The 25,261-nt window shown below is 35.3% G+C and overlaps 5 protein-coding genes and 1 long non-coding RNA gene across 10 annotated transcripts; 2 read left to right on the top strand and 4 right to left on the bottom strand.

The window, feature by feature from the left end:
* Positions 680-4,082, top strand: LOC107621643 (high affinity sulfate transporter 1-like). Its single transcript, XM_016323674.2, has 13 exons — positions 680-1,080; positions 1,166-1,214; positions 1,289-1,493; positions 1,595-1,772; positions 1,857-1,922; positions 2,009-2,122; positions 2,219-2,335; positions 2,416-2,542; positions 2,617-2,903; positions 2,993-3,183; positions 3,274-3,359; positions 3,537-3,613; positions 3,695-4,082. Exons 1-13 carry the CDS (start codon positions 877-879, stop codon positions 3,833-3,835), a joined length of 1,842 nt encoding a protein of 613 aa, XP_016179160.1. The 5' UTR covers positions 680-876; the 3' UTR covers positions 3,836-4,082.
* LOC107624542 (chaperone protein dnaJ 20, chloroplastic-like) lies at positions 3,960-4,710 on the bottom strand. Its single transcript, XM_016327041.2, has one exon. The coding sequence runs from the start codon at positions 4,537-4,539 to the stop codon at positions 4,063-4,065; it is 477 nt and encodes a 158-aa protein (XP_016182527.1). The 5' UTR covers positions 4,540-4,710; the 3' UTR covers positions 3,960-4,062.
* On the top strand, positions 5,736-6,103 carry LOC110268545. The gene is made up of 2 exons (XR_002356681.1): positions 5,736-5,775; positions 5,857-6,103. It is a non-coding gene; the product is annotated as an uncharacterized LOC110268545 (long non-coding RNA).
* On the bottom strand, positions 11,035-12,440 carry LOC107622031 (non-specific lipid-transfer protein-like protein At2g13820). Of its 2 annotated transcripts, none has more exons than XM_021113963.1 (3): positions 11,934-12,440; positions 11,726-11,838; positions 11,035-11,423 (listed from the first exon to the last, which is right to left on the bottom strand). In XM_021113963.1, exons 1-3 carry the CDS (start codon positions 12,268-12,270, stop codon positions 11,337-11,339), a joined length of 537 nt encoding a protein of 178 aa, XP_020969622.1. In that variant the 5' UTR covers positions 12,271-12,440; the 3' UTR covers positions 11,035-11,336. The 2 variants fall into 2 exon arrangements, with proteins under 2 accessions (XP_020969622.1, XP_016179451.1); XM_016323965.2 differs by having other exon boundaries at positions 11,809-11,838; positions 11,934-12,423.
* Positions 13,831-15,142, bottom strand: LOC107622007 (non-specific lipid-transfer protein-like protein At2g13820). 2 transcript variants are annotated; one of them, XM_021113969.1, is made up of 3 exons: positions 14,730-15,142; positions 14,522-14,634; positions 13,831-14,219 (listed from the first exon to the last, which is right to left on the bottom strand). In XM_021113969.1, exons 1-3 carry the CDS (start codon positions 15,064-15,066, stop codon positions 14,133-14,135), a joined length of 537 nt encoding a protein of 178 aa, XP_020969628.1. In that variant the 5' UTR covers positions 15,067-15,142; the 3' UTR covers positions 13,831-14,132. The 2 variants fall into 2 exon arrangements, with proteins under 2 accessions (XP_020969628.1, XP_016179437.1); XM_016323951.2 differs by having other exon boundaries at positions 14,605-14,634; positions 14,730-15,139.
* Positions 20,631-24,904, bottom strand: LOC107622375 (probable protein phosphatase 2C BIPP2C1). 3 transcript variants are annotated; one of them, XR_002355389.1, is made up of 10 exons: positions 24,432-24,904; positions 23,735-24,265; positions 22,985-23,616; positions 22,661-22,791; positions 22,232-22,298; positions 21,823-21,910; positions 21,573-21,742; positions 21,336-21,493; positions 21,121-21,249; positions 20,631-21,001 (listed from the first exon to the last, which is right to left on the bottom strand). XR_002355389.1 is itself a non-coding variant. In XM_016324245.2 (10 exons), the coding sequence occupies exons 1-10, from the start codon at positions 24,649-24,651 to the stop codon at positions 20,828-20,830; spliced, it is 2,286 nt and encodes a 761-aa protein (XP_016179731.1). In that variant the 5' UTR covers positions 24,652-24,898; the 3' UTR covers positions 20,631-20,827. The 3 variants fall into 3 exon arrangements, 2 of the variants coding, with proteins under 2 accessions (XP_016179731.1, XP_016179732.1); XM_016324245.2 differs by having other exon boundaries at positions 21,336-21,479; positions 24,432-24,898; XM_016324246.2 differs by having other exon boundaries at positions 20,858-21,001; positions 21,095-21,249; positions 21,336-21,479; positions 24,432-24,900.

Below are 25,261 nucleotides of genomic sequence, written 5' to 3'. Positions count from 1 at the left end.
GTTTGATTCATCAATTGTGGAAAAGTTAATAATTTTCTTAGATTGGAAAGCACTCTACACTGTTATTATTATGTTTTTTTTCTCCCTTAATACTACACTCGTATAATAACATTAGGGTGCTTAAGTAACTCTAAGATCAAATTTCTTGATAAACATAGTTTAGGAGGCGCAAACTGAATTAAACCGTAAATCAATAACAAAGAAAATATAAATAAGTATCATATATTCAGTTAAATGATATATAAGGTACAATAGTAATGAAATTGTTATTTTATAAAACAAATTACGTGATGATCATCAATTATTTATTTGTACAGTTCAATATATGCTAAAATAATTATATTATTAATTAGGACGGAATTAACCCTTGGTTAACATATAATTAAGTTTCATGTATATCTGCACAACGTATTTAAAATGTTTATACACGTCCCTTCATATCGTCAATCATCATTTGATCTTTAGTTAAAATAATGCGACATGGACGATTAATTATTATCGTTTCATACTATACAGGTAATTAATATATTATATAATCGGAATCTAAGTTATATATTACCTTGCACTTGCAGTGCCTCAAGGGATACGATAGACGAAACCTGTTGCCAATTCCCAATATATACCAAGGGGTAACGTATGTGTAATGTGTGCCTATGAACATTTATATATATGTGTCTGTAGTGTCAGTATTAATTAGCACCGACTACATGTTAATAACTGAAAAAAGAAAAAAAAAAAAACAATAGAAGCATATAATATATTAAATGACATTAGTATAAGCTAAGCTAACGTTGTTGAAATTAAATCATTTATGGGAAAATAATGCATGGCATGTCATCTTAATATATAACATATATACTTATTTTTGTGCATGAGATGAAGCCTTTAGAGACATTATTCTCAATCTCAGACAACTCCTCCTTAATGAGGAAATATAAGGGGAAAAGCAAAACAAGAAAATTGTGTCTATGCCTCCAATCAATCTTCCCTATCTTAGATTGGGGAAGATATTACACTATCCGAAACTTGAGAGGTGATTTCATTGCTGGACTCACCACTGCAAGTCTCTGCATTCCTCAGGTCATTAATTCATTAATATTCCATAATCAACTAACTAACTAACTAACATGCATTGATCATTAATTATAGAGTTTATTAATAACAGGATATTGCATATGCCAAGCTTGCAAATTTGGACCCTCACCATGCACTATGTGAGTATCTTCATATTTTTATGACTTTGTTTTGTTTGTGATTTGATTTTTCATCATGACATTAAGTTGTGCAGACGCAAGCTTTGTGACACCTCTTGTGTATGCTGCCATGGGAAGCTCAAGAGACATTGCTATAGGACCTGCAGCTGTGGTCTCACTCTTGCTTGGAGCTATGCTTTCTCATGACATTAGAGACTACAAGAGCCATGAATATCTACGTCTTGCCTTCACTGCTACATTCTTTGCCGGAGTTACTCAGCTCGCACTCGGCGTTCTTAGGTATTATTTATTATACAGGAATGCTAGTGAGTCATCAGAATTTATTGTTTTTAGTCATCACTTTTTAGTACATTATTGAATGAATATGTTTGCGTCGTCAGGCTCGGTTTCTTGATAGACTTCTTATCTGATGCTGCCATTGTGGGATTCATGAGTGGAGCTGCCATTATTATTTCACTTCAACAGCTTAAAGGCCTCCTTGGCATACCACACTTTACTAAGAAAACTGATGTTATTTCTGGCATTGGCTCAGTTAAGAGCGCTATAGTGCACCATGAGGTAAACTAGCTAATTAATTAAATAATTAAACCTTCATTTTGTTTTAAAATTGGTTTTAATCTGTATGTTATTAATTAAGTACAGTGGAATTTGGAGACAATTATCATTGGAACATCATGCTTGATCTTCCTTCTTATAACCAAGTATATTGTAAGAATCCTGATAATAAATGTCACAATTTCCTTTCTGTTTTCTTTCCATTTGAACTTTGATTGTAATGTTCTAAAAATGGACAGGGTAAAAAGCATAAGAAACTCTTCTGGGTAGCTGCAATTGCTCCTATGACTTGTGTTATAGTTTCCACCATTTGTGTCTACATTACAAGGGCTGATGAGAAAGGCGTATCAACTGTAAGATAGATCACATTACTATTTAATATTTACTCAAGTAATTTAAGTTCAGGGAAAAACAGAGGTAGCCCTGTAACTAGAATTGTGCTATTTCAGATTAAGCACATCAAGGGAGGTCTTAACTCAGTTTCTGCTAATGAAATTTTCTTTAGAGGAAAATATGTTGTACGAGGTTTTCGGATTGGTGCTGTTGCTGGTATAGTAGCACTCACGGTAATAAGCAAATTACTGAAAATCTTATGTTATGCCAAAATCTTTTTGAATATAACTAACTAGCTAAGCTACTTCTTCAGGAAGCTGTATCAATTGGGAGAACATTTGCAGCCATGAAACATTATACACTGGATGGTAACAAGGAAATGGTTGCAATGGGAACCATGAACATTGTTGGTTCTTTGACATCCTGCTTTGTGGCCACAGGTATATACACAACAAATCAAATCAAAACTCAAAACTGAATCATATATATAATAATACATAGCTTGTGGATGCAGGATCTTTCTCTCGGTCAGCAGTGAACAACATGGCTGGTTGTGAAACTGCAGCATCAAACATAGTTTTGTCCATTGTTGTATTGTTAGTACTAACATTGTTTACACCTGTGTTTAAGTACACTCCAAATGCAGTGCTTTCTTCAATCATAATAGCAGCTACAACAAACTTGGTGAACATAAATGCAGTTATCATGATATGGAAGATTGACAAATTTGACTTCATGGCTTGCATGGGAGCCTTCTTTGGTGTCATATTCATTAATCTTGAATATGCCCTTATAATTGCGGTAAAACTCAAATATTCCCTCAGCATTGACATACATATAATCAACCATAGACTAGTTTGTTTAATTCTGATCTTTCTTTTGTACTATAGGTGTCAATATCTTTTGTGAAAATATTGTTTAGAGTGACATGGCCAAAGGTTGTAGTACTTGGTAAAATTCCAGGTACTTCTATTTACAGGAACATTGAGCAATACCCTAAGGCATTCCAGATTACTGCCATGCTGATTCTTAGGGTTGATTCTCCTATCTACTTCACTAACTGCAACTTTGTCAAGGACAGGTACACATTTTTCTTTCATTTATGATCTCTTTAATTTGAGGAATTCTGGCTAATGCATGATTCAACAACAACAATAACAATAATGCACAGAATTCTGAGATGGTTGCGTTATGAAAATGAGGAGAGAGCAGAATGTGAATTAGCCGAAATAGAATATGTGGTTGTTGACATGTCAGGTTAGGCTCTTTATTATGAAACGAATTAGTACTATATGGTTAATTGTAGTTCTTAAAAATAATTAATATATATTATTTGGTGAAGACTCGTGTACAATTATCTTCACGTGAAGTTGATAGTAAAAAATCATTAAATGATTTGACGTGTTTGTCTAAATTGTTTGCATTGTATTGCAGCCGTTAGCGATATTGACTCGAGTGGCATCCGTTCATTTGAAAGGCTATATCATAGCCTTGAGAAAATACATGTCCAGGTAAGTAGGTAATTACGGAATTAATTAATGGCTTAATTAGCTTGTTTTGGTAGTTAATTCGTGATATGTTAATTTTGACAGCTTGTGTTGGCAAACGTGGGGAAGATTGTAATGGAGAAGTTGCAGGAATCCAAGTTAACAGAGTTAATTGGACGAGATAAAATATTCCTCTCAGTTGCTGGTGCTGTTATTACTTATGGTCCCAAGAGGGAAGAACTCTAACAAAAAAAACTTGATTCTTATATATATAAACCACCTACCTAGCTAGTTTCTATTCAAATAGACAATATAAATTTAATTTTGATGCACGCTCTACACATGCATCCAATCACGCAACACCACATCATCAAAAATAACTAATATTTTCATTCACCGTCTGAATAATCATCCAAAAAAATAGATGTAATTGCACGACAGTGCATAATATAAGTAAATTTAATAAAGTGGTACTAGTTGTGGTTGTTCATCATGATGATAACGTTTTGGGCCCTCATTCTACTACCCCATGATCCCTGTTTTCTATGGGACCTTGTCTTCAACTCAGCTAGTTGTTCCTTCCACCTCTTTCTGGAGTTTTCATCATGAGCGGTTATCAAGCCTAATTGATGATCGTACTCTTGTTTGAGGGTGGGATTAGACAAGGTCTCATAAGCTTGATTGAGCTGCACGAAAAGCCTTGTGGATTCATCTTTCTTGGAAGGGTCATGGCAGACGTCAGGGTGGTACCTTAGAGCCATTGATCTGTATGCTCTCTTGATATCATCCATTGTTGCACTCTTGGGACTCAGTGACAGCACCTTGTACAAGTTACTGTTGCTGTTTGCTACCCTTGTCGCTCTGCATGAAACCACCCCTCTTTTTCGCTCTGGGACTCCACACCACTGGTTAGGTACTGTTTTTAAACTGCTCATCGATAACACGTCCATTATTCTTGCTCTTATGAATGCCGATGAGGTTGCAAATATATATATAGGTGCTTTAGTTTTCGAACTTTCTTAGTGTGATTAAGTTAAAGGAACAAGGAGGTGCCAAGTATATATATAGTATAGTTTTGAACGAATCATATCGGAACTTTCTCACTGTACCGAACTTTTTATTTGATATTTAATTTTTATCTAATTTATTTATAATTAAAAAAAATACATAATATTATAAAATCAATAGAAAGAAGAGGAGAAAAAATGCAACAACAACAGCAGCAATAAAAAGAACGTCAAAGAGGATAAAACATGCGAAGAAGAAGAAGGAATGCGAAAATAAAGGAGGAGGAATGCAAAGAAGAAGGAGAAGAAAGGAGGAGAAACGCGAGATACAAACGATAGAGGAGGAACGACATGATTTTATGTGCGCGTCATGTAGGTGAATTTTATTAGATTAGAGTTAACTTGTATAAACTTAAATGCCAAAAAAGCTTGTATGTGTAGCAGGTGTCTGCTTTTTTACTATAAAAACAAAGGGACCTGCTACACATACAAGTAAAAAGGCCGTACAAGTTTTACAAGTTATCAGCCCAAACTTTATTAACACGCGCGTTAACTCATTTTGAATGGAGCGTAACTACACGCGCTCCACTCAAACGGTTCCTCTTCGTCTTCTTCTTCTTCTTCTCTTCTTCTTCTTCGTCCTCTTCCTCTTCCTCTTCCTCTTCGTTCTTTTTTCGATTTTCATAGTTTCTAAAATTCTTTTTCTTCTTCTTGCTGCACGTTCTTCTTCCTCTTACTCTTCTTCTCCTCCTTTTCTTTCGTTTCTGCACGTTCTTCTTCCTCGTTTTCCTCTTTTTCTTCTTCTTCATTTACGTCTTTTCTCTCTGTTTTTTCTTTTTTTTCGATTTTTCATGGTAAAATCGTTTTTGAAGAAGAAGAAGCAGCAGAAGATGAGGAGGAGAAAGAGAAAGAGTTCTGAATTATGCATAAGATGTACTTCAACGAATTTTGGGTGTATTTTCTTAAATCCTTTGGGTGTATTCCTATAATCGTTTGGGTGAATTCTTGTAACCGTTTGGGTGTATTTTCTGTAATCCTTTGGGTGTATTTCTGTAATCATTTGGGTGTATTTGAGTGATATCTGACTGATATCTATGGGTGTATCTGACTCATATGATATCTATGGGTGTATTTTTCATTTCAGAAAAAATGGCAGGCAGAAACCAAGCTGAAAAAAATGTAAGAACAAATATATGTCTTCGATCAAATCAGTTTTTCATAATAGAAATATATCTAACTCTAATTTTGCTTTGTTTACAGCAAATCAAGGACCTAAAGTGTGCAACCCATCTGTTGAGTGAGAAATTCATAAATATGAGCGAGGAGAAGTGATGCAATAAGACTGTCCAGGCCATCCTCATTGTTATTGAGTCCATTTTGTCAAATAGATTCTAATGATATTGTCACTGATTAATGTAACTGTTATATACTCTTGTAAGAAATTGAACACATGGTGTAAATATATTTGATCCAATTATAAGTAAATTTTTTTTCCATAATTAAACTCTCTCTGGTGTATTCAAAATGTCTGATTTACAGGTACTATAATATAAAGTGGTGATCCAGATAGATTGGAACCCATATATAACGGTCTGCATAGAGATCTGCATAATACACCCAAACACAGACTATAAATACACCCGATAAAAAATTAAATTTACACCTCTACTGCAGATTTTAACCCAACACTACCTGAAAGCCACTTGTTGTCCACAAGACCAAAATTAATTAAACTATCTCTGGTGTATTCAAAATGTCTGATTTACAGGTACTATAATATGAAGTGGTGATCCAGAATTCCAAATAGATTGGAACCCATATATGACGGTCTGCATAGAGATCTGCATAATACACCCAAACACAGACTATAAATAAAAAAATTAAAAAATTAAATTTACACCTCTGCTGTAGATTTTAACCCAACACTACCTGAAAGCCACTTGTTGTCCACAAGACCAAAATTTAGCAGAAAATCATTCCAATTCCTATCAAATGAGTCTTTGCTATGAGGGTTTCATTTTTTCTCTTTGCTACATGTAATCAATTGATTCTTAATCTCGTTTTCCTTCCTATTTGTGCTCCACTTCGTCCTGATTTAGCTGACAATCTGAGGTTGAATCATCTATTATCTTCAAAACGAGTTCAAACTTTGATTTCAGAAACCAGAAAATCAAAAAGAAAACGAAGCTGGAGTTACAGAGAGAAGAACTAACGTCAATGACGAAGAACAAACCAATGAGAAAGGAGAAGAAAAGAACGATCGAAAAACCAGGAGAAGACGCGCGAGAAGAAGAACGATGAAATTTGGAAAGAAGAAAAACAAAGAAGAAAACAAATCTTTTAAATTTGGTAGTTATACAAACGCGAAATCTTTGTATAGCGCGTGTAAGTGACGTAGGAGTTGCAACGCATTTTAGTGGATTAGGCGTTAATGAACTTGTAATAGTTACAAGCCCTAATCGCTTGTATACTGAGCTTTTCCCTAAAACAAATATATTAATTTATTGAAGTGTTCAAACTTCAAAGGCTACACGGTTTGTTTGTGGTTACTGGTTAGAATCTAGATGTTTATTTTGTCATGTTTCCCAATTGGCATAAGGCTAAGCTAAGAGCCGATTATAAAGTATGAGCCACGCCATATATATGTTGGTGTCATGGTGTGTGTAGCGGATATTTACTTATGAGTTATGACATGACGATTTTTATATCTCTTGATTGGTGGATTCTATTATTCTTTTCAGACACAATATATTGATTGAGATTGAGGTGGATGGGGAATTTGTGGAATTGAAGACAAATGGCCATGGCAGCCCTCTTTGACTACTGACACCCCCTATGTTATGTATGTACTTTACTGTGTTGTCAGCCGGCATGCATCGACTACAGTAGTAGTTAATGTGGCTTCAAGTAATTTTTTAATATGGATAAAATATAATTTTTATTTTTAATATTTATGATTTTTTTAAAAAGATGTTTTTAATATTTAATTTTAATTGATTTTATTTTTAACATTTTTAATTTATTTGATTTTATTTTTAATATTTTTATTTATATCAAAGTTATTCTTAATATTTTTAATTTTATCTTTAATATTTTAAATCAAATTAATGTTTGAAAATAATTTTGATACAAATTAAAAATAAAATTGAACAAAATTAAATATTAAAAATATTTTTTAAAAATTTGCAAATTTTAAGAGAAAAAATAGAGATTTAATTTGTGTGACGTGATTCTTTGCAAGCTAGCCTCTTTAGTCATTGTATTTGCACGTGTTATCCTTACCCAAGAAAGAAGTAATTAAGTAGTCATAATTGTACCATTTTTGGTTGCGATGTGACAATTCTTCTGGAAAAATCAATTGTCGATTGGAATTTGGAATAGCACACCTGCTCTCACAAGGCTAAGAATGAATTAGTTTCTCTAATTGCATCTAGAATCACATTCATTACTGAATTACGTAAAGAAACGAAAAAGTATCATCTATATAATGCGTCGTCATCAGCCGGCATGCATCTAGAGCCAGTAGTATTTCTAGTCAACGTCTTCAAGTCATTGTATTATCAACCGTGTGATTGTGGTGTGACAATTATATTCTTCTCGAATAATGAATTCAATAATTTTATATATCTATTGGAATATATGCAAACATGGAATGGCAACTCTAATTGCATCTAGAACCTACAGAAAAAGAAACCAGAGAGTAATCACTAGCCATCGTTCATGCTTATGGGCTCAAACATAAATTTCATATATGATTGATGATACCATCAGTGATTTTTATGCTAACAATAATTTTTAATTTAATTACAATAATTATTTATTATATATTTATTTATTTAGAGATATAAATTTATATATATTATCAAAATTATTTTATGTTTTTTGTTTTGAGAATATTAAAAGGCTATTAGAATTAGGGATGATAAAAGTATAAGGAAAAGTCTAGGGAGCCAACAACTTTGTTAAATTCTGACCAGCATGTAACCAGTAAAAAAAAATGAACAATCGGATGAAATCTCACACTATTAAGACCATCATTGATAGCTATTTGATGGCTACAAATCACAAAAGTTGCTGATCTCCTAGCATTCCTCAAAGTATAAAACTCTCCAAATGCGGGAGAGGGGAGATTTGTCTCGCATGGTTGGGGATCCGGGGGTTCTTCCAAGGCAGGTGCGGGACCTGAGCAGAGAGCTCCGCCCCGTCTCCACTAATTCTCAAAATTTAAAAATTTACTTCATTGTTATTAATAGTTAATTTTTCATATATATTTTTTAGTTATTTTACATGTTACATATATAGAGAAAAATTCTAAATTTTTAATTCTCATTTGCATAACCCTTCTTCAATTTAGAGATTTTTAACGTCGTTCATACTCTATCCAACTTCTCTGCAGCTACTTTCTTACTACTCGTCCTTCTCATTGCACTATCATTCCTCATCGTGTTGTCGTCCCTCACTGCGCCGTCAACCTTTACCGTGTTGTTCTCTCTGTTCACAACGTTCTTTCTCCTATTTGAGAGTGCATTGCTCTCCTCTCCACAATTTTACTGTCGTGGTCATTCTCCTCTCTGCTGCTGTGTCTCTTACCTCATCCTATAGATGGATATTTGTAGCTCTACTTCTATAGAAATTAACGATCAATCAAAATTATTAGAAAGATGCGGAATGAGGCTCCACAAGAAATAGGACTTCGCAGAGAATGAAAATGGGGCAATATTCTCCCACGATAGAGATGAGGAGCAGAGGCAAGAATAGAGAGTAGGAAGGCATTTTCCATCTCCGTAAGAAGGCATTCTCCATTCCCACCCCATCCTGTTCCGTTTTAACTCATATTTTTAAATATTAATAGTTAATTAATGATAAAAAATAAATAGTGTTTAACTTTTAGTGATATCATGTTATCGTCAGATGGTGTAAGAATTTCTCTTCCCGTCAAAAGCATGGTTAACTTTTGTAACTTTTTTTCAACGTTTCTAGAGGGTATTTCGAAGATGCATCTAGATGGCACAGCCCACATGGTAAGTGTAATGACTAACAAACAACTTATATATTAGAAAACATTATTCTTGCAACTTGCAAAGACCTACCCTGTATACTGACCCTAAGTAAGCGTTACGTTTCTTCCCAAGTCCTTATACATATATATAATATATATACAACCTGGACCCTTTGGTTGGTGAAATTACATAATATATATAGTAACCTAGAGGCCACAAGATCTACATATAGTTTAATTATTGACCATAAAAACCATGCATAACATTTTGGAGTTAGTGATAGTATCATTCTTCAGTATTTTATCATGGACAAAAATCAATGACAAACACTAATCTGCTAATAGTAACAAGTCATGATGATATTCATTTTATAATGATGTACTATAAAAATATTCAGATGCATATTGTTGACATGGTTCCCTAAGAACATGTTCTTGTATGTTGTAGAAAGGACACACAGTAAACCTTAGAGCCAACCTTTAATTTTAGACAAATCCAGCTGGATAATAATGTGTATAGAATTGCCAGGATTATCGAGATATATATTTATGCTCCTAATAACCATTGGAAACTATTTGCCACCTTTGGGATTTTAGCTCATGTCTCCATAAACATAAAAAAAATAAAGATATAAATAAAATAAACATTTGCAGCCCATGATGTACAAGCAGAGCAGTTGAAAAGAAATATAGGAACCAACTTTTAAATAGGTAATATTAGTTAACTTCTTTTATTGTAAACTTTGTGCTAAATTTGGAGAGGTATGTAGATATCTATAAGACTATAACCAATGAGAAAAATTATGTGATATGAGCAAAATTAATATAATAATGCCATAGCCGACATTATGTTCGCCAAGTTGAGTTTAATTAAAGTGTTACACTTGATCACACAGGATGGCTTTACTACTATACCTTAAAAAGAAAATTAATAATAAGTGAAATAAATTAAAGGAATAAAATTAGCGGCATATATTTGTCAATTAAGAATGAACAGTAGTAAAGACAAAATGGAGCAACTAGTCAAACTGTCAAAGGACCCTTTAATTTTTGGATAATTGTGATTTGGAATAACTATATGTTTCGGCCCCAAGTTGTAATGCCATTGCGCCAAACATCGATCATGTCTCTGTGATACTCCATTTTCTAACTCTTCTCCTTCAATGGAGAATCAACTAGCTTAGCCAATGGGAGAATATGCATCTAGAATCTAGATAATCGATCATTTCTAATCAATTAGAAAGTAGATGGGAGAAATTATTTTATTTTTTTGAACAAATGATTTGGAACTATATGCTAGTATCTTCTCCTTTTGGGCCCCCATGCAAGTGGTCCAGTAGAAGAGATCACAGATAAGCCCAATAAACAATTGGTTTTATCCTAAAAAGTTAAATAGGCTGATTCTATGTCCATGGTGAATTAACCCAGAGGCCCACACATGCCAAAAACATTATTTTCAAACAAAAATAGGCAAGCATAGATGAGATCCAATATAATGGTATATAAAAACTCATAAATCAACCAGAAAACATGTACATCATATAGTCCTTTTCAAGTAACTAACTAACTAACTAATTAGACTAAATCTATAAGATGAAATAATGAATGATTCAAAACAGAGAGAAGAGAGGTAGCAATAATAAGGGAAGAAAGAGTGATGCAGGTGAAATAGGGAACATGGTTGATGCTGAGCTCTTCCCTTTAGATGGCGATGATGGTGCTGATCTTGGAGATACCTCATTTATTGGACCATTATTATTCCAACTAGGTGCTGTTGTTTCACTACCAGACGCTGAACTTGGAGAACTACCTGGAGAAACCCTTCCACCTACGGAATAAATAAAACTCATTCAAATTACAAACATCTAAAGGATCAAAAGTAACATTCTAAACAATCACTCATATCATATTAATCAAAATTAAAAAAAAAAGATAAAGATAGACTACAAAATCCCATAAAAGACGGAGTAAATTATTGATAATTCTTCTTTAAATTGTGTTAGGTAGACAATAATTAATAATGTCTATCTGTATTGCACTAAAGGAATATATCTCTATATGAATTATGATTAACAGCTAGCAACAACAAAAGAAGAAAGATTTTATACATGACATAAGATAAAGTATTACTATTAAGATTGATATGAGAAAGTTGCAGAAACATGACAAAATATAACGTGTCACATAATAACAAAACGAGGCAAAAGAGAAACCTCCAGGAGAAGCAGCAGGCGCTCCACTCACTGCAAAACAAAAACACCATAACCGCGTTAATTATCATAATTAATCTAAATATTAATATTAATAATAAATAAATAATTACGAGTCGAGAATTTACATCCACAGTAGTCAGTGGCAGAAGAAGCAGAGAGACCGCAAGCAGAAGGAAGAGCTAAGGCCTTGGTGACATTCAAGACGACACCAAACTGAACGCTACTTTTGAAAGCTTCACAGAGACAGTCTGGTGCAGTTTTGAGTACAGTCTTCAATCCAGAGCAGCATGTTCCTTCTGGCTTCGTTGTGGTACTCCCATTCGTGACGAATGACAAACAATCCGCCATTGTTAGCACCAAATTCGAACAGTCCACGGAAGGTGACGGTGAACGAGCGCCGTCACACATGACGGCACCAACAACACACAGAATGATGAACGAAAGTGAAAGCTTGGCTGCCATTGGTGGTAGAGAGTGATGACTGTGAAAAAGAGAGAGAAGGTCTCGTATTTAAAGGGTTCTGCCACCATACATGGAATACGTGTCATCATGCCAGCGTTGTTAGCCACTAATTTGAATTTGATACAGATTTCAAATTTCATACTCATCTTAATTATTTTCAAAATCAAATGTTATTTTTTAGGAAAATAAGTTATATTATCAATTTATCATTACGGAGTTTTTGTGCCTTTCTAAGCGTTACGTTTCTTCCCAAGTCCTTATACATATATATAATATATATACAACCTGGACCCTTTGGTTGGTGAAATTACATAATATATATAGTAACCTAGAGGCCACAAGATCTACATATAGTTTAATTATTGACCATAAAAACCATGCATAACATTTTGGAGTTAGTGATAGTATCATTCTTCAGTATTTTATCATGGACAAAAATCAATGACAAACACTAATCTGCTAATAGTAACAAGTCATGATGATATTCATTTTATAATGATGTACTATAAAAATATTCAGATGCATATTGTTGACATGGTTCCCTAAGAACATGTTCTTGTATGTTGTAGAAAGGACACACAGTAAACCTTAGAGCCAACCTTTAATTTTAGACAAATCCAGCTGGATAATAATGTGTATAGAATTGCCAGGATTATCGAGATATATATTTATGCTCCTAATAACCATTGGAAACTATTTGCCACCTTTGGGATTTTAGCTCATGTCTCCATAAACATAAAAAAAATAAAGATATAAATAAAATAAACATTTGCAGCCCATGATGTACAAGCAGAGCAGTTGAAAAGAAATATAGGAACCAACTTTTAAATAGGTAATATTAGTTAACTTCTTTTATTGTAAACTTTGTGCTAAATTTGGAGAGGTATGTAGATATCTATAAGACTATAACCAATGAGAAAAATTATGTGATATGAGCAAAATTAATATAATAATGCCATAGCCGACATTATGTTCGCCAAGTTGAGTTTAATTAAAGTGTTACACTTGATCACACAGGATGGCTTTACTACTATACCTTAAAAAGAAAATTAATAATAAGTGAAATAAATTAAAGGAATAAAATTAGCGGCATATATTTGTCAATTAAGAATGAACAGTAGTAAAGACAAAATGGAGCAACTAGTCAAACTGTCAAAGGACCCTTTAATTTTTGGATAATTGTGATTTGGAATAACTATATGTTTCGGCCCCAAGTTGTAATGCCATTGCGCCAAACATCGATCATGTCTCTGTGATACTCCATTTTCTAACTCTTCTCCTTCAATGGAGAATCAACTAGCTTAGCCAATGGGAGAATATGCATCTAGAATCTAGATAATCGATCATTTCTAATCAATTAGAAAGTAGATGGGAGAAATTATTTTATTTTTTTGAACAAATGATTTGGAACTATATGCTAGTATCTTCTCCTTTTGGGCCCCCATGCAAGTGGTCCAGTAGAAGAGATCACAGATAAGCCCAATAAACAATTGGTTTTATCCTAAAAAGTTAAATAGGCTGATTCTATGTCCATGGTGAATTAACCCAGAGGCCCACACATGCCAAAAACATTATTTTCAAACAAAAATAGGCAAGCATAGATGAGATCCAATATAATGGTATATAAAAACTCATAAATCAACCAGAAAACATGTACATCATATAGTCCTTTTCAAGTAACTAACTAACTAACTAATTAGACTAAATCTATAAGATGAAATAATGAATGATTCAAAACAGAGAGAAGAGAGGTAGCAATAATAAGGGAAGAAAGAGTGATGCAGGTGAAATAGGGAACATGGTTGATGCTGAGCTCTTCCCTTTAGATGGCGATGATGGTGCTGATCTTGGAGATACCTCATTTATTGGACCATTATTATTCCAACTAGGTGCTGTTGTTTCACTACCAGACGCTGAACTTGGAGAACTACCTGGAGAAACCCTTCCACCTACGGAATAAATAAAACTCATTCAAATTACAAACATCTAAAGGATCAAAAGTAACATTCTAAACAATCACTCATATCATATTAATCAAAATTAAAAAAAAAAGATAAAGATAGACTACAAAATCCCATAAAAGACGGAGTAAATTATTGATAATTCTTCTTTAAATTGTGTTAGGTAGACAATAATTAATAATGTCTATCTGTATTGCACTAAAGGAATATATCTCTATATGAATTATGATTAACAGCTAGCAACAACAAAAGAAGAAAGATTTTATACATGACATAAGATAAAGTATTACTATTAAGATTGATATGAGAAAGTTGCAGAAACATGACAAAATATAACGTGTCACATAATAACAAAACGAGGCAAAAGAGAAACCTCCAGGAGAAGCAGCAGGCGCTCCACTCACTGCAAAACAAAAACACCATAACCGCGTTAATTATCATAATTAATCTAAATATTAATATTAATAATAAATAAATAATTACGAGTCGAGAATTTACATCCACAGTAGTCAGTGGCAGAAGAAGCAGAGAGACCGCAAGCAGAAGGAAGAGCTAAGGCCTTGGTGACATTCAAGACGACACCAAACTGAACGCTACTTTTGAAAGCTTCACAGAGACAGTCTGGTGCAGTTTTGAGTACAGTCTTCAATCCAGAGCAGCATGTTCCTTCTGGCTTCGTTGTGGTACTCCCATTCGTGACGAATGACAAACAATCCGCCATTGTTAGCACCAAATTCGAACAGTCCACGGAAGGTGACGGTGAACGAGCGCCGTCACACATGACGGCACCAACAACACACAGAATGATGAACGAAAGTGAAAGCTTGGCTGCCATTGGTGGTAGAGAGTGATGACTGTGAAAAAGAGAGAGAAGGTCTCGTATTTAAAGGGTTCTGCCACCATACATGGAATACGTGGCCAGCGTCCAGCGTTGTTAGCCACTAATTTGAATTTGATACAGATTTCAAATTTCATACTCATCTTAATTATTTTCAAAATCAAATGTTAGGAAAATGGAAAATAAGTTATATTATCAATTTACATATTATTCGATAAAATTAATATGAGATAACATTTTTAAAATATGAACGTTCTCACAAATTTAATGACTTAGAGGAGTGAGGAGTGCTAGAAGGTCAATAATTTTTGTGATTTGTACTCATTAAGTAGTCATCAATAATGTTTTTAATGGTGTGAGATAATGATGTGGGTACATATTATTCGATAAAATTAATATGAGATAACATTTTTAAAATATGAACGTTCTCACAAATTTAATGACTTTTATATTAGAGGAGTGCTAGAAGGTCAATAATTTTTGTGATTTGTACTCATTAAGTAGTCATCAATAATGTTTTTAATGGTGTGAGATTTTATTCAATGATGTGGGATTATTCATTTTTCTTTTACTGATTATATATTAGTCAGAACTTGATAAAGTTGCTGGCTCATAGACTTTTCTTTTATATTATTATTCAAAAATTATGAATAGCATAAGTTTGTTAAACTTCATTTTATTTTATTGTGCAGTAAAAGACTTTAGATTTCTAATTTATATTTTGGTGTAAATAAATTTAAAATTTAAAATTTATAAAAGAACAATTTATTAAAAAAAGATAACATAGAAAAGATATAGAGATAAAATAACGATTGAGCGAAAAAATTTGTAAATCCATCGAAATTAGATTTTTAAATTGAAATATTTTGTTTGATATTCAGTTTTTTATAGTTTTTTTCTTTTGAAAAAGTACGTAATTTTTATATATTAAAAATTGAATATAGGAGTCACCATAACATTACATTACGCTATTCTTAAAGAAAGTGCATAAAATAAATAAATTAAAAAAGATAAAGTCATTAGAATAAAATCAATAAATTCAATAAAATAACTAAAATAACCACTTTATATTGTTGTAAATTGATTTATATTTTATTTTAATTTTTGTTGGGGCCTTGTGGATGTTTGGATTTTTTTAATAAATAAAATAAATGTGATTTTTATCAAAATAAATAATTTAAAAATATTTATCGATTCAAATTTTTTTTCTTATCGCGTTTACAATGTAAATGAGATAATTTTTCATATATTTCGTTTACAATATAAACGATATAAGACCCATCAGCATTATTCGTGTATACTGTAAACGAGATAGAAAAAAACAAATAGGTAGCAGCTATAAAAGGATGTGTAACCCTTGATATTCTCCACAAACATTTCCTATCCTTTTTCTGTCTCGTTTTTCTCACAAAAACAAGACATCAATGGTAAGTAACAGGCTACACATAGTTGTGTTTGTTTATCCCAATTGTCGTATGAGAAATGACGACAACGAGGTGACATTTGAGTGTGAAAATCCGATACTGTTTCACACTCAGCGTGTGAATACGTTGTCAGATTTGAAGAGTTTGATATTGAGCAAGCTCGGTGGTACAAAAGTGACGGAGATCGGAAGGGTATCGTATAGGTTGCTGGCACCCATGGGTAACGGAGTCTTCCGGTTTCAACTATTCCGACTTCAAGGGGACGAGCATGTGCGACTGATGTTTGAGATCCATGGGAGGATCATGGTGGAGCAGGTAATGGAGCTTTCCGCCGAGGTGGGACATAGTGGTCGCGGTGGTTCTGTACACTCGACTTATGTACAGGACGACCGACCTTTCACACCACCGTCCATTCATGTCGCCATTCCAGTGGATGAGGTAGAGGAGGGTGAGGAGGAGTCGAACGATGACTACGTGGCGGACAGTGATTCATCCGATGGTGGATGAGGATGAGTTTGTTCCGGAGACACCTGCCCAGACTGTGGTGCGCCATGTCCTACCTCCACTTCACCCAATTCCGGCACTATCGGCAGTGCCAAGTCACTATCACAGTCTGGATCTGGACGGCATGTATGAGAGGACTTCGTTTTCTGACACGGGTGAAGAGGATTACAACCTAGACGGTGGGGTAGAGTTTCGGGTTGGTCACAGGTTCAGAAACAGAGAGGCAGTGTTTCAGGGTGTGAAGAACTACAGTTTCGCAAGAGTACGGAGTACCGGGTGATCGAATCGGACCGATTAAAGTACCATGTGTAGTGCCGTCAAGCTGACAATAGGTGTCAATGGAACCTCCGTGTGGCGCTTCGGCAGAACCTCGGATACTGGTAAATTTAACTTTAATTGTGCTTTTCGGTACTTCTATATGATATATTAAGTAGGCTTGAGATATTCGAAATGTAATACTGTTTTGTTGTGTTCAAGGAGGTTCGGAGTGTTGGTGGAGTGCACAGTTGTGTAGCACCCACCATGTCTCAAGACCATCGTTAGTTAGACAGCAGTCTGATCTGTAGGGTTATACTGCTGTTGATTCAGTCCAACCCCTCTGTGAGTATGTCGGTTTTGCAAAGTGCGGTCCAGGCAAGCTATCACTTCAACCCATCCTACAGAAAGGTGTGGATGGCAAAGCAGAATGCAATTGCACAAATATACGGGAATTAGGAAGAGTCGTACAACAAGGTCCCCAAGCTGCTTTAGGCACTGCAGAGCTGTTTTCCTGGGACCATTTGTGACCTACGCGTCAAACCGTTCTACGACGGTCACCTCCTGGTACGCGACTGCAGTATGTTTGACAAAGTTTTTTGGGCTTTTCCGTCATGTGTCGAGGCCTTCAAGCATTGCAAGCCGTTTGTATCTGTAGATGGCACGCATCTGTATGGCAGATATAGGGTAGTCTTGCTTATTGCGGTGGCGCAAGACGGGAACAACAACATCCTGCCTATTGCTTTTGCCATTGTCGAGTCCGAGAGCACCGAGTCACGGTCGTTCTTCCTTACTAATCTGAGACGCCACATCACCCCATAAGATGGCTTGCTGGTTATCTCCGACAGATCTCAGGCCATCAAGGCTGCGCTAAGCTCCGATGATAGTGGTTGGCATCCCGCAAGAGCCTTCCATACTTACTGCATGAGACACATGACTGTAAATTTCATGACTCGGTTCAAGTCAGCCGAGATAAAGAGATACCTCATAAATGCTGCCTACAGTCCAAGAAAGGCTGGGTATGAGTGGTACATGGATGCCTTGAGAGGAGTCTCCCCGGCTATGGCGGATTGTGCGGGTCGTTTCAGAAAGGAGATTTGGCTACAATATTGCGACAGTGGGCGGCGGTTTAGTCATATGACCACAAATCTGTCAGAGTGCATCAATGCAGTGTTGAAGGGGACACAGTACTTGCCGATTTCAACCATTATGTACATCACGTACGAAAGACTGCAGAAGTTGTTTGTCACAAAGGGCAGGGAGGCGCAGTCACAATTGGCGGCTGAAAATCGCTTCTCCCAACGACTCTTGGCCGCCATTGAGAAGAACAGAGAAGGCGTTCTGAAGATGCGTGTCACTCATTGTGATAGGTGGGTCATCGTGCAACTGGAGATGTCTGTGACGCCCCGTTGTGCCGCCGAACAAAGTGACTGGTACGTCCAGGCTAGCACGGCTGAGCCCCACGAAAGTGCCTTACACTCCCCGAAGTTTCGGAGAAGAGGTAGCCAACGTATGTGAACCAGGTTGTTGGACTTGTCAGTTATCAGATACCATCTTATCAGTAACATAATATAGCACCTGACGTATTTTCGGAGGGTCTCCGGGTCGTCTGTCAGGGGCATCTGGCGGACACAATCCCGCAACCACACAAGCTTGAGCGTGAATGACTCCTTCCTCTGTGCAGCCTGCTGCGCTGCCACCGGAGGCCTCGCACTAAGCAGCTGCTCCACCAACGCCCACGTCTCCGTGTGGTACCATCTACCGAAGTCACGGAGGCACCCCAAACGGGATTACCGTGTGCGCGTAGGCCTATGTGGTACGCCACGTCCTGCAGGGTGATAGTGACCTCACCCAGAGGGAGATGAAACGTGTGCGTCTCCGGACGCCATCGCTCCACGAGTGCCGAAATCAGGAAATTGTCAAAGGTGAAGTCCCTGAGGGGCATTGTGTCGTCGAATCCCGCCTCATCCAGATACAGGACGATGGTATCCGGTGGAGGAAGGGTATGACTCACTCGTTGAGGCAGTAGAAGGCGAGGCCTCTGAAGAATAAAAAAATTCAGCCTTATAAAGAGATGATCATAAATTTTTGTTTTACTAAATTCTTACTCTTTTTTTTGGTTTAGTAATTAGACCAGCTTAACATGATACACAGCAAATTAGACGTTAAGCAAATATTTCTATCTAACTTACAACTACTTCTACTTATGTCCTTACTTCCATGTTTCTAGCCTACACATGTCCCTAAATTACATATTCCATACTAAGGAAATCCTAATTAGAACGTTATAAATACTAACAACTTAGCACAATAAAAACAGAGTTCCAAACTAATAATTATGTCATAACAACCTTGCACAAGCAAATACAGTTCTAAATTCCTCCTAGAGACCTATCCCTAAACCATTTAAGTACGTTCTTGTCACTTAAGAACTACCCTAACAATGGCCACATACTTAGATTAAACAAACAGAACACAACTAACCTTGAAGTCGGCCGCCCTGGCGTAATGCGACGTCTCATTCAGCCTGTTGATGTCTCCGTCGTTTTCCGCCTGGCGCGCCATCACCGTATCAGTCGAAAATAGGGTAGAAGAGGCTTAAAAGAGGGGAGGAAGAGGTTGACTACGTCAAATTGGGACTCGGAATAAAACTGTAAACAACTTCTACTTATAAACGCGTACAGGCCTTATCTCATTTACAGTTTACAGTGTAAACGAGATATACACATGTCATGCTAGTAGTAAACGAGATAAGAAAGAGAAATTTAAATCTAAGAAGGAAAATTTTAAATCGATAAATATTTTTTAAATTATTTATCTTGATAAAAATTATATTTATTTTATTTATTAAAAAAAATCCGTGGCTGTTTGCTGTATTTAAGGAAGAAAAAAAGTAACTATTCTTGACTCTCTTTCATATGCAGCTTCCTTTCCAATAAATGATTTATTGATTTTTTGGTAGAAAAATAGAATTCTTTTTGGTCTTCACTTATTTATTGATTTTTTGGATATTTTTTTTGTATTTTTTGTTTCTTCCTTTTACAGGAAAAAAAAGCAATATAAAAAAATCAATCGGTTCTTAAATTTGGATTGGTCGAGTGATCAACTCACCCTTAAATAGAGCTCAAATTCGCGATGAATTAGTCCTTGATAGCCACTATAATTAACCACCAATATAAAATACATATTAAAATACTAATATACATTAAAAATAAATTAAATCACATATATATTTATACACAAATATATTGGTGACTGATTTTAGTATACAAATAAATTAAATAAATTAAATCAAAGTGATATGCCGTTTTGTGTATGCATAAATTTAAATAAATGCACCCCACACACAAAAAAAAAAAAAAAAAAAGAGAAGATATGTTACAGACAAAAAAATTAATATGAATAAAAAAGGATCATGTCATGACCATGGTTATAGAAGGAAATTTATATGCGGTGTCACGACTCACCAGTCACCAGCATGGTGATAGAGATAAATTTACAAAAATGATTGCATTTATTTACAGAGGAAATATAAATAAAGCAGCAGTAATGAGTAATGAGAGAGGAACCTATCTCTATCTATCAATCTGAGTAGTTTTAACTGACGAGACTATAACAGTTACATCATCAAGCTTGCCGCCGGTGTATCCCACGTACCCTGCTGCCTGCGCCGCATCGCCAAAAGGACTTCTCGCAAAAGATGATCTTCCAACTTCCTGTGCTCTCATGGCCAACAATTCTGCTATTTCCTGCAGTTTATATAACCATACTTACACTTTTACATAAGCTACTTAATCATCAAAGTTAAATACTATGTTAGACAACTGCACATGAATTTTCACCTAAATGAAAGGCAGAGGTAATCAACCTGAGGTTTCAAGTTAGCTTGTAGTGACTTTGATACAACTGACGCTATTTCTTGATCATAAAGATTGTCAAAAAGACCATTACTTGCAGTTATAATCACATCACCATCATTTACATCGATCTTGTACCCCTGAAACACACATTGTGAGTTATAAGTCTCCAAAACCAAACTATATCTCACATTAGGTGACCATGAATATGAGGTAGATTACATACCTCAATGATTTCTGATGGATCTTCCCCTGTAACTATTTGTAACGGAAAACTGAACTCATGGAACATGGGAGTTGATTTCTTAAAGACGCAACCATCTCTTATTACCATAAATCCAGTGTTCCCAACATTGGCTGCATGAAAGGCCTACAGATAAATTTCTATGAATTACTCACATAGTTGAACAATATACTGCAGGAGCTTTATGTTAATTAGCGATTCGGTTAATCATTTATTTACCTGACCATCAAAATGAGCAACCAGAATAGCAGATGATCCTGACTTTTGGGTTTCAGCAGCACCACTGGTGATAACTTCTGCAGGTTTCATTGTTGAAAGGTTTTCATGATCCGACACGATATTTTTGCACTTTTCCATGAGTTCCCTGATATAATGTCCAGCATTACTACCTGCATAGTTTTCTCAGGTGCATAAGTATAGATTAAAACCAACAAGTGAGTCCACAGTCACAACTGACAGAATGGTATACCTTGAAGTGACCAATCACTAACTCCATCAGCCACACCTAGCCAATTTGAGTGAGAAATAAAATACGCATCTTCTCGACCTGTTGATGCCTGGAAATTGTTATTAGTTGGCTTATTTACCGTCCATCATTTAGGATTCAAGTTTCACAAAAAGTTAAAATCTCATGTATGATATGCACATGGTTAACTTATCCTATTAATAGGCGACCAGGCTCAATGGATTGGAACATTGTTGGTAATATTATTTCTAGATCTATGTAAATAATGCATTTGGTGGAGCTCAAATGCTTGGGCAGCCCTTAATTTTTGGGTATAACTTTCCTCAAAATTTTATTTTAACATGTAAACTTGGCATGTTTCATTCTTCTCCCCACTGATTACACACACAAGATATTAAAATCTTGAAGGTACCTTAGAGGGATGAGGCAAGCAAGCAGCACCGGAAATTAAGCAAAACTCTGTTGTGGAACTTTTTCTCCTGTTCACATGCAAGTATCCAAAACAAATGATGATGAAACCTAGAAAGTCACATCTATACTGGTTTCTACTTTCGGCTATGCGTGTGATAAGATGTCGAGCATTCACAATCGTTGTGTTTCATTTGTTACAAGTTATAACAGAAATATATCATTTTCACATATCAGTTATAACAGAAATAAATAATCCTTGCTTTGTGACAAAAATCAATAACTATCAGTTGTTTGGAGATGATCATTTTCAGCAAGAAAGGAGAAAGCTTTCAACAGAGAGAACACATTTCACTAATCACATGCTGAAGACCACAAAAAGATAGTTTCATCATTAATTTACAAAACTGAAGGGAGAATATAGTTTGCATACCCATGACTAGATGTCTCAACATAATGTGTCTCTGGTACAGTAGGAAGTGATGGGTTTTCATAATCATTTCTTCCCATACTTTCCACATCTGCTTTGTTTTCCAAATCCAGTGTTGCAACCGAGTCATGTAACTAGACACAAAATAAACACAAATCTTATATTCATATTAGAACCAGTAGCACATTAACTCATCAAAAATAGAATTATGAGGGGATGTTCTCAGCCATTAAGGTCACTAACATTAGACAGCTAAATGCACTAAAAGAAATCAAATCCAAAGCAAATGTTAATTTAGCTTTTGGAAAGAAGATGATAAAGACTAACCGTGACTGATTTTTCCATTTTACTTTCATCAAATGGCTCTTCCACAATATGGTTAGTTGTTTCTTCATCAACAGGAACTTTTTCAGATTCCGAAGATACTGGGATCAATTCACCAATATCAGAATCAACATCAGCAGTGAGGCTGATTGCTGCTTTATCTACATCAACATTATCAGAATGAACACCTGCAGCAAGGCTGTTTGCTGCTTTATCTACGTCCACAACATGGTAAGCCGTTTCTTCATCATCAACAACTTGTTCAGGCTCTAAAGAAGTGGATACTGACATCAATTCACTGATAACAGTATCAACACCAGCAGCAAGGCTCTCTTCTTCTCTATCTACATCCGTAATGTGGTGAGTTGTTTCTTTGTCATTGGCAACTTGTTCAGGCTCTAAAGAAGTGGATACTGGCATCAACTCACTAGAATTGGCATCCACATCGATGTCACCAGTCAGGTTGTTTGCTGCTTCATCTACTTCCACAATTTCGTGAGTTATTTCTTTGTTGTCAGCAACTTGTTCTTGCTCTAGCTCTAAAGAACTGGATACTGATATAGGTTCATTTATATCAGCAGCAATGCCATCAGTCGCGCTGTTTATTGCTCTATCTACACCATGACCCTTGTCAACTGTAGAGAGAGGAGCAACTTCAATGTTAGGCTTCTACCTGACAAAGAGAACAATAACTATTAAAAACTTCAACGGATAATGTTGATTAAGAAGACACCTAATAAGCCATGACATCACCTTCTTTCACTTCTTCAACTTCACCAGAAGCATGACTATTCAGACCAGGGATGATATCTGACTCAGGGGTAACTGTAGAAACTACTTCTTTCTGATTGTCAGTTTCAGAATCTTCCTCAGACAAGCTTGGCACATCATTACCCTCAGCAGCAACATCTTTACTTGAAATTCCATGCTGAACATCCTCTCCTGAATCCAACATCAAATTCCCATCAATTTCATTTTCGTCACTGATCACAGCTGCCTTAGAGACATTATAAAGCACGTTACTCTCCTCTTCATTTACGGGAAGCTGAAGATTTCGATTAGCAAGACTAACTACTACAGTTGAAGAAGATTCAATTTCCTCCACTAGATTATGATCAACCTCAGTGTTTAATTTTTCAACACCTTCACTCAACAAAGCTGGACCAGCTTCACCAACTTTCTCAACAGCTTCCCTGGCTAGTTTTTCTTGCTCCAACTCAGCCATCCTTTTTCTAACCTCACTAGCATTGGCAAATTGGAACACAACACTACCATCGGAACACTCTGCCATAATAACAATAAGCTCAAGTATAATGCACAATTCAGAAAGCTCAATAAAAAATAAAGAACCAAAGGGGAAAAAATCCAAGTAAACAAAACGAAAAATTGACATAAACCCATGTAACGAAAAGGGAAAAAGTTAATATCTTGAGAGATACGGCAACCATACCAGTTGAAGAGAGAATGTCAACTTCTTCAGGAACAGAGTTTGAAGAAGAGCTTGAGGTTGAAGTGGAATTGGCAAGCACATGGGTATGGTGGATAACTCTGAGAGATCGTTTGGGAAGTGGAATTGGAGCTGAAATTCGAAGCCTTTCCGAAGATTTTTGGGGAAGATTGCAGCTTGGAACCACGAGGCACTGGAAGCTTCTGGAGAAGAGATCAGCCATTTCATCAAATATTTTTTTTCTGCTTTTTTTTGTTTCGTTTAAAAAGAATATTGTAACATAATTTTTTCAGCTTAAGGCATTATTTGGAGACTGTGAGGGTGAAGATTGAAGATGATGGTTGAGGAAATGAAGGACATGTGGATAATAAACAAAGCAAATAAGCTGGTGAACATTCTGAACCATAAACTAATCCAGAATATGATAATGATGTACATTTATTGCCGTCAGAAAAAAACCTCATTAAATTGGGGAAGAGCAACAAAGATGATAAAGTATCAAATTAGTCATATAATCATTGGTAGGTTGTACATTTGATTTTTTTTTTTTGGGAGACTGGTTGTAGATTTAATTTAATTTAATTTTTTCCTAGTGGCATATAATACATAAGCTTTTGAATTGAATAAAACGGGTTGAAAATTCCTTGGTTTTATTCCAAAATTAATTAATTTATGTGTATGAAAAAAGTAAGATAAATTTTCAATCAAACTTCAATTTCACTATTTCGAGACATTAGTCTATTTATCAATTATAAAACCACTCATCTTAAAAATTTATTAATGATCGAATTCTATATTTTTTAGACATTAAAATTTTAATATTATATCATAAA

The sequence above is a fragment of the Arachis ipaensis genome, chromosome B10 (assembly GCF_000816755.2).
Source record: "Arachis ipaensis cultivar K30076 chromosome B10, Araip1.1, whole genome shotgun sequence".
Lineage (NCBI taxonomy): Eukaryota > Viridiplantae > Streptophyta > Magnoliopsida > Fabales > Fabaceae > Arachis > Arachis ipaensis.
This window is presented reverse-complemented; position numbering and strand designations above follow the sequence as displayed.

Bases quoted from the DNA above. Each gene is read 5' to 3' on its own strand.
- LOC107622007 (XM_016323951.2), bottom strand. From the start codon at position 15,066: ATGGCAGCCAAGCTTTCACTTTCGTTCATCATTCTGTGTGTTGTTGGT. The intron at 14,635-14,729 runs GTAAATTCTCGA...TTTGTTTTGCAG, and splicing joins TGCCACTGACTACTGTGGAT to TGAGTGGAGCGCCTGCTGCT. The intron at 14,220-14,604 runs GTTTCTCTTTTG...TTTATTCCGTAG, and splicing joins GCCTGCTGCTTCTCCTGGAG to GTGGAAGGGTTTCTCCAGGT.
- LOC107622031 (XM_016323965.2), bottom strand. From the start codon at position 12,270: ATGGCAGCCAAGCTTTCACTTTCGTTCATCATTCTGTGTGTTGTTGGT. The intron at 11,839-11,933 runs GTAAATTCTCGA...TTTGTTTTGCAG, and splicing joins TGCCACTGACTACTGTGGAT to TGAGTGGAGCGCCTGCTGCT. The intron at 11,424-11,808 runs GTTTCTCTTTTG...TTTATTCCGTAG, and splicing joins GCCTGCTGCTTCTCCTGGAG to GTGGAAGGGTTTCTCCAGGT.
- LOC107622375 (XM_016324245.2), bottom strand. From the start codon at position 24,651: ATGGCTGATCTCTTCTCCAGAAGCTTCCAGTGCCTCGTGGTTCCAAGC. The intron at 22,299-22,660 runs GTATGCAAACTA...GCATGTGAACAG, and splicing joins GTTGAGACATCTAGTCATGG to GAGAAAAAGTTCCACAACAG. The intron at 21,480-21,572 runs GTAAATAAATGA...ATTTATCTGTAG, and splicing joins TTGCTCATTTTGATGGTCAG to GCCTTTCATGCAGCCAATGT.
- LOC107624542 (XM_016327041.2), bottom strand. From the start codon at position 4,539: ATGGACGTGTTATCGATGAGCAGTTTAAAAACAGTACCTAACCAGTGG.
- LOC107621643 (XM_016323674.2), top strand. From the start codon at position 877: ATGAAGCCTTTAGAGACATTATTCTCAATCTCAGACAACTCCTCCTTA. The intron at 2,904-2,992 runs GTAAAACTCAAA...TTTGTACTATAG, and splicing joins AATATGCCCTTATAATTGCG to GTGTCAATATCTTTTGTGAA. The intron at 3,360-3,536 runs GTTAGGCTCTTT...ATTGTATTGCAG, and splicing joins TGTGGTTGTTGACATGTCAG to CCGTTAGCGATATTGACTCG.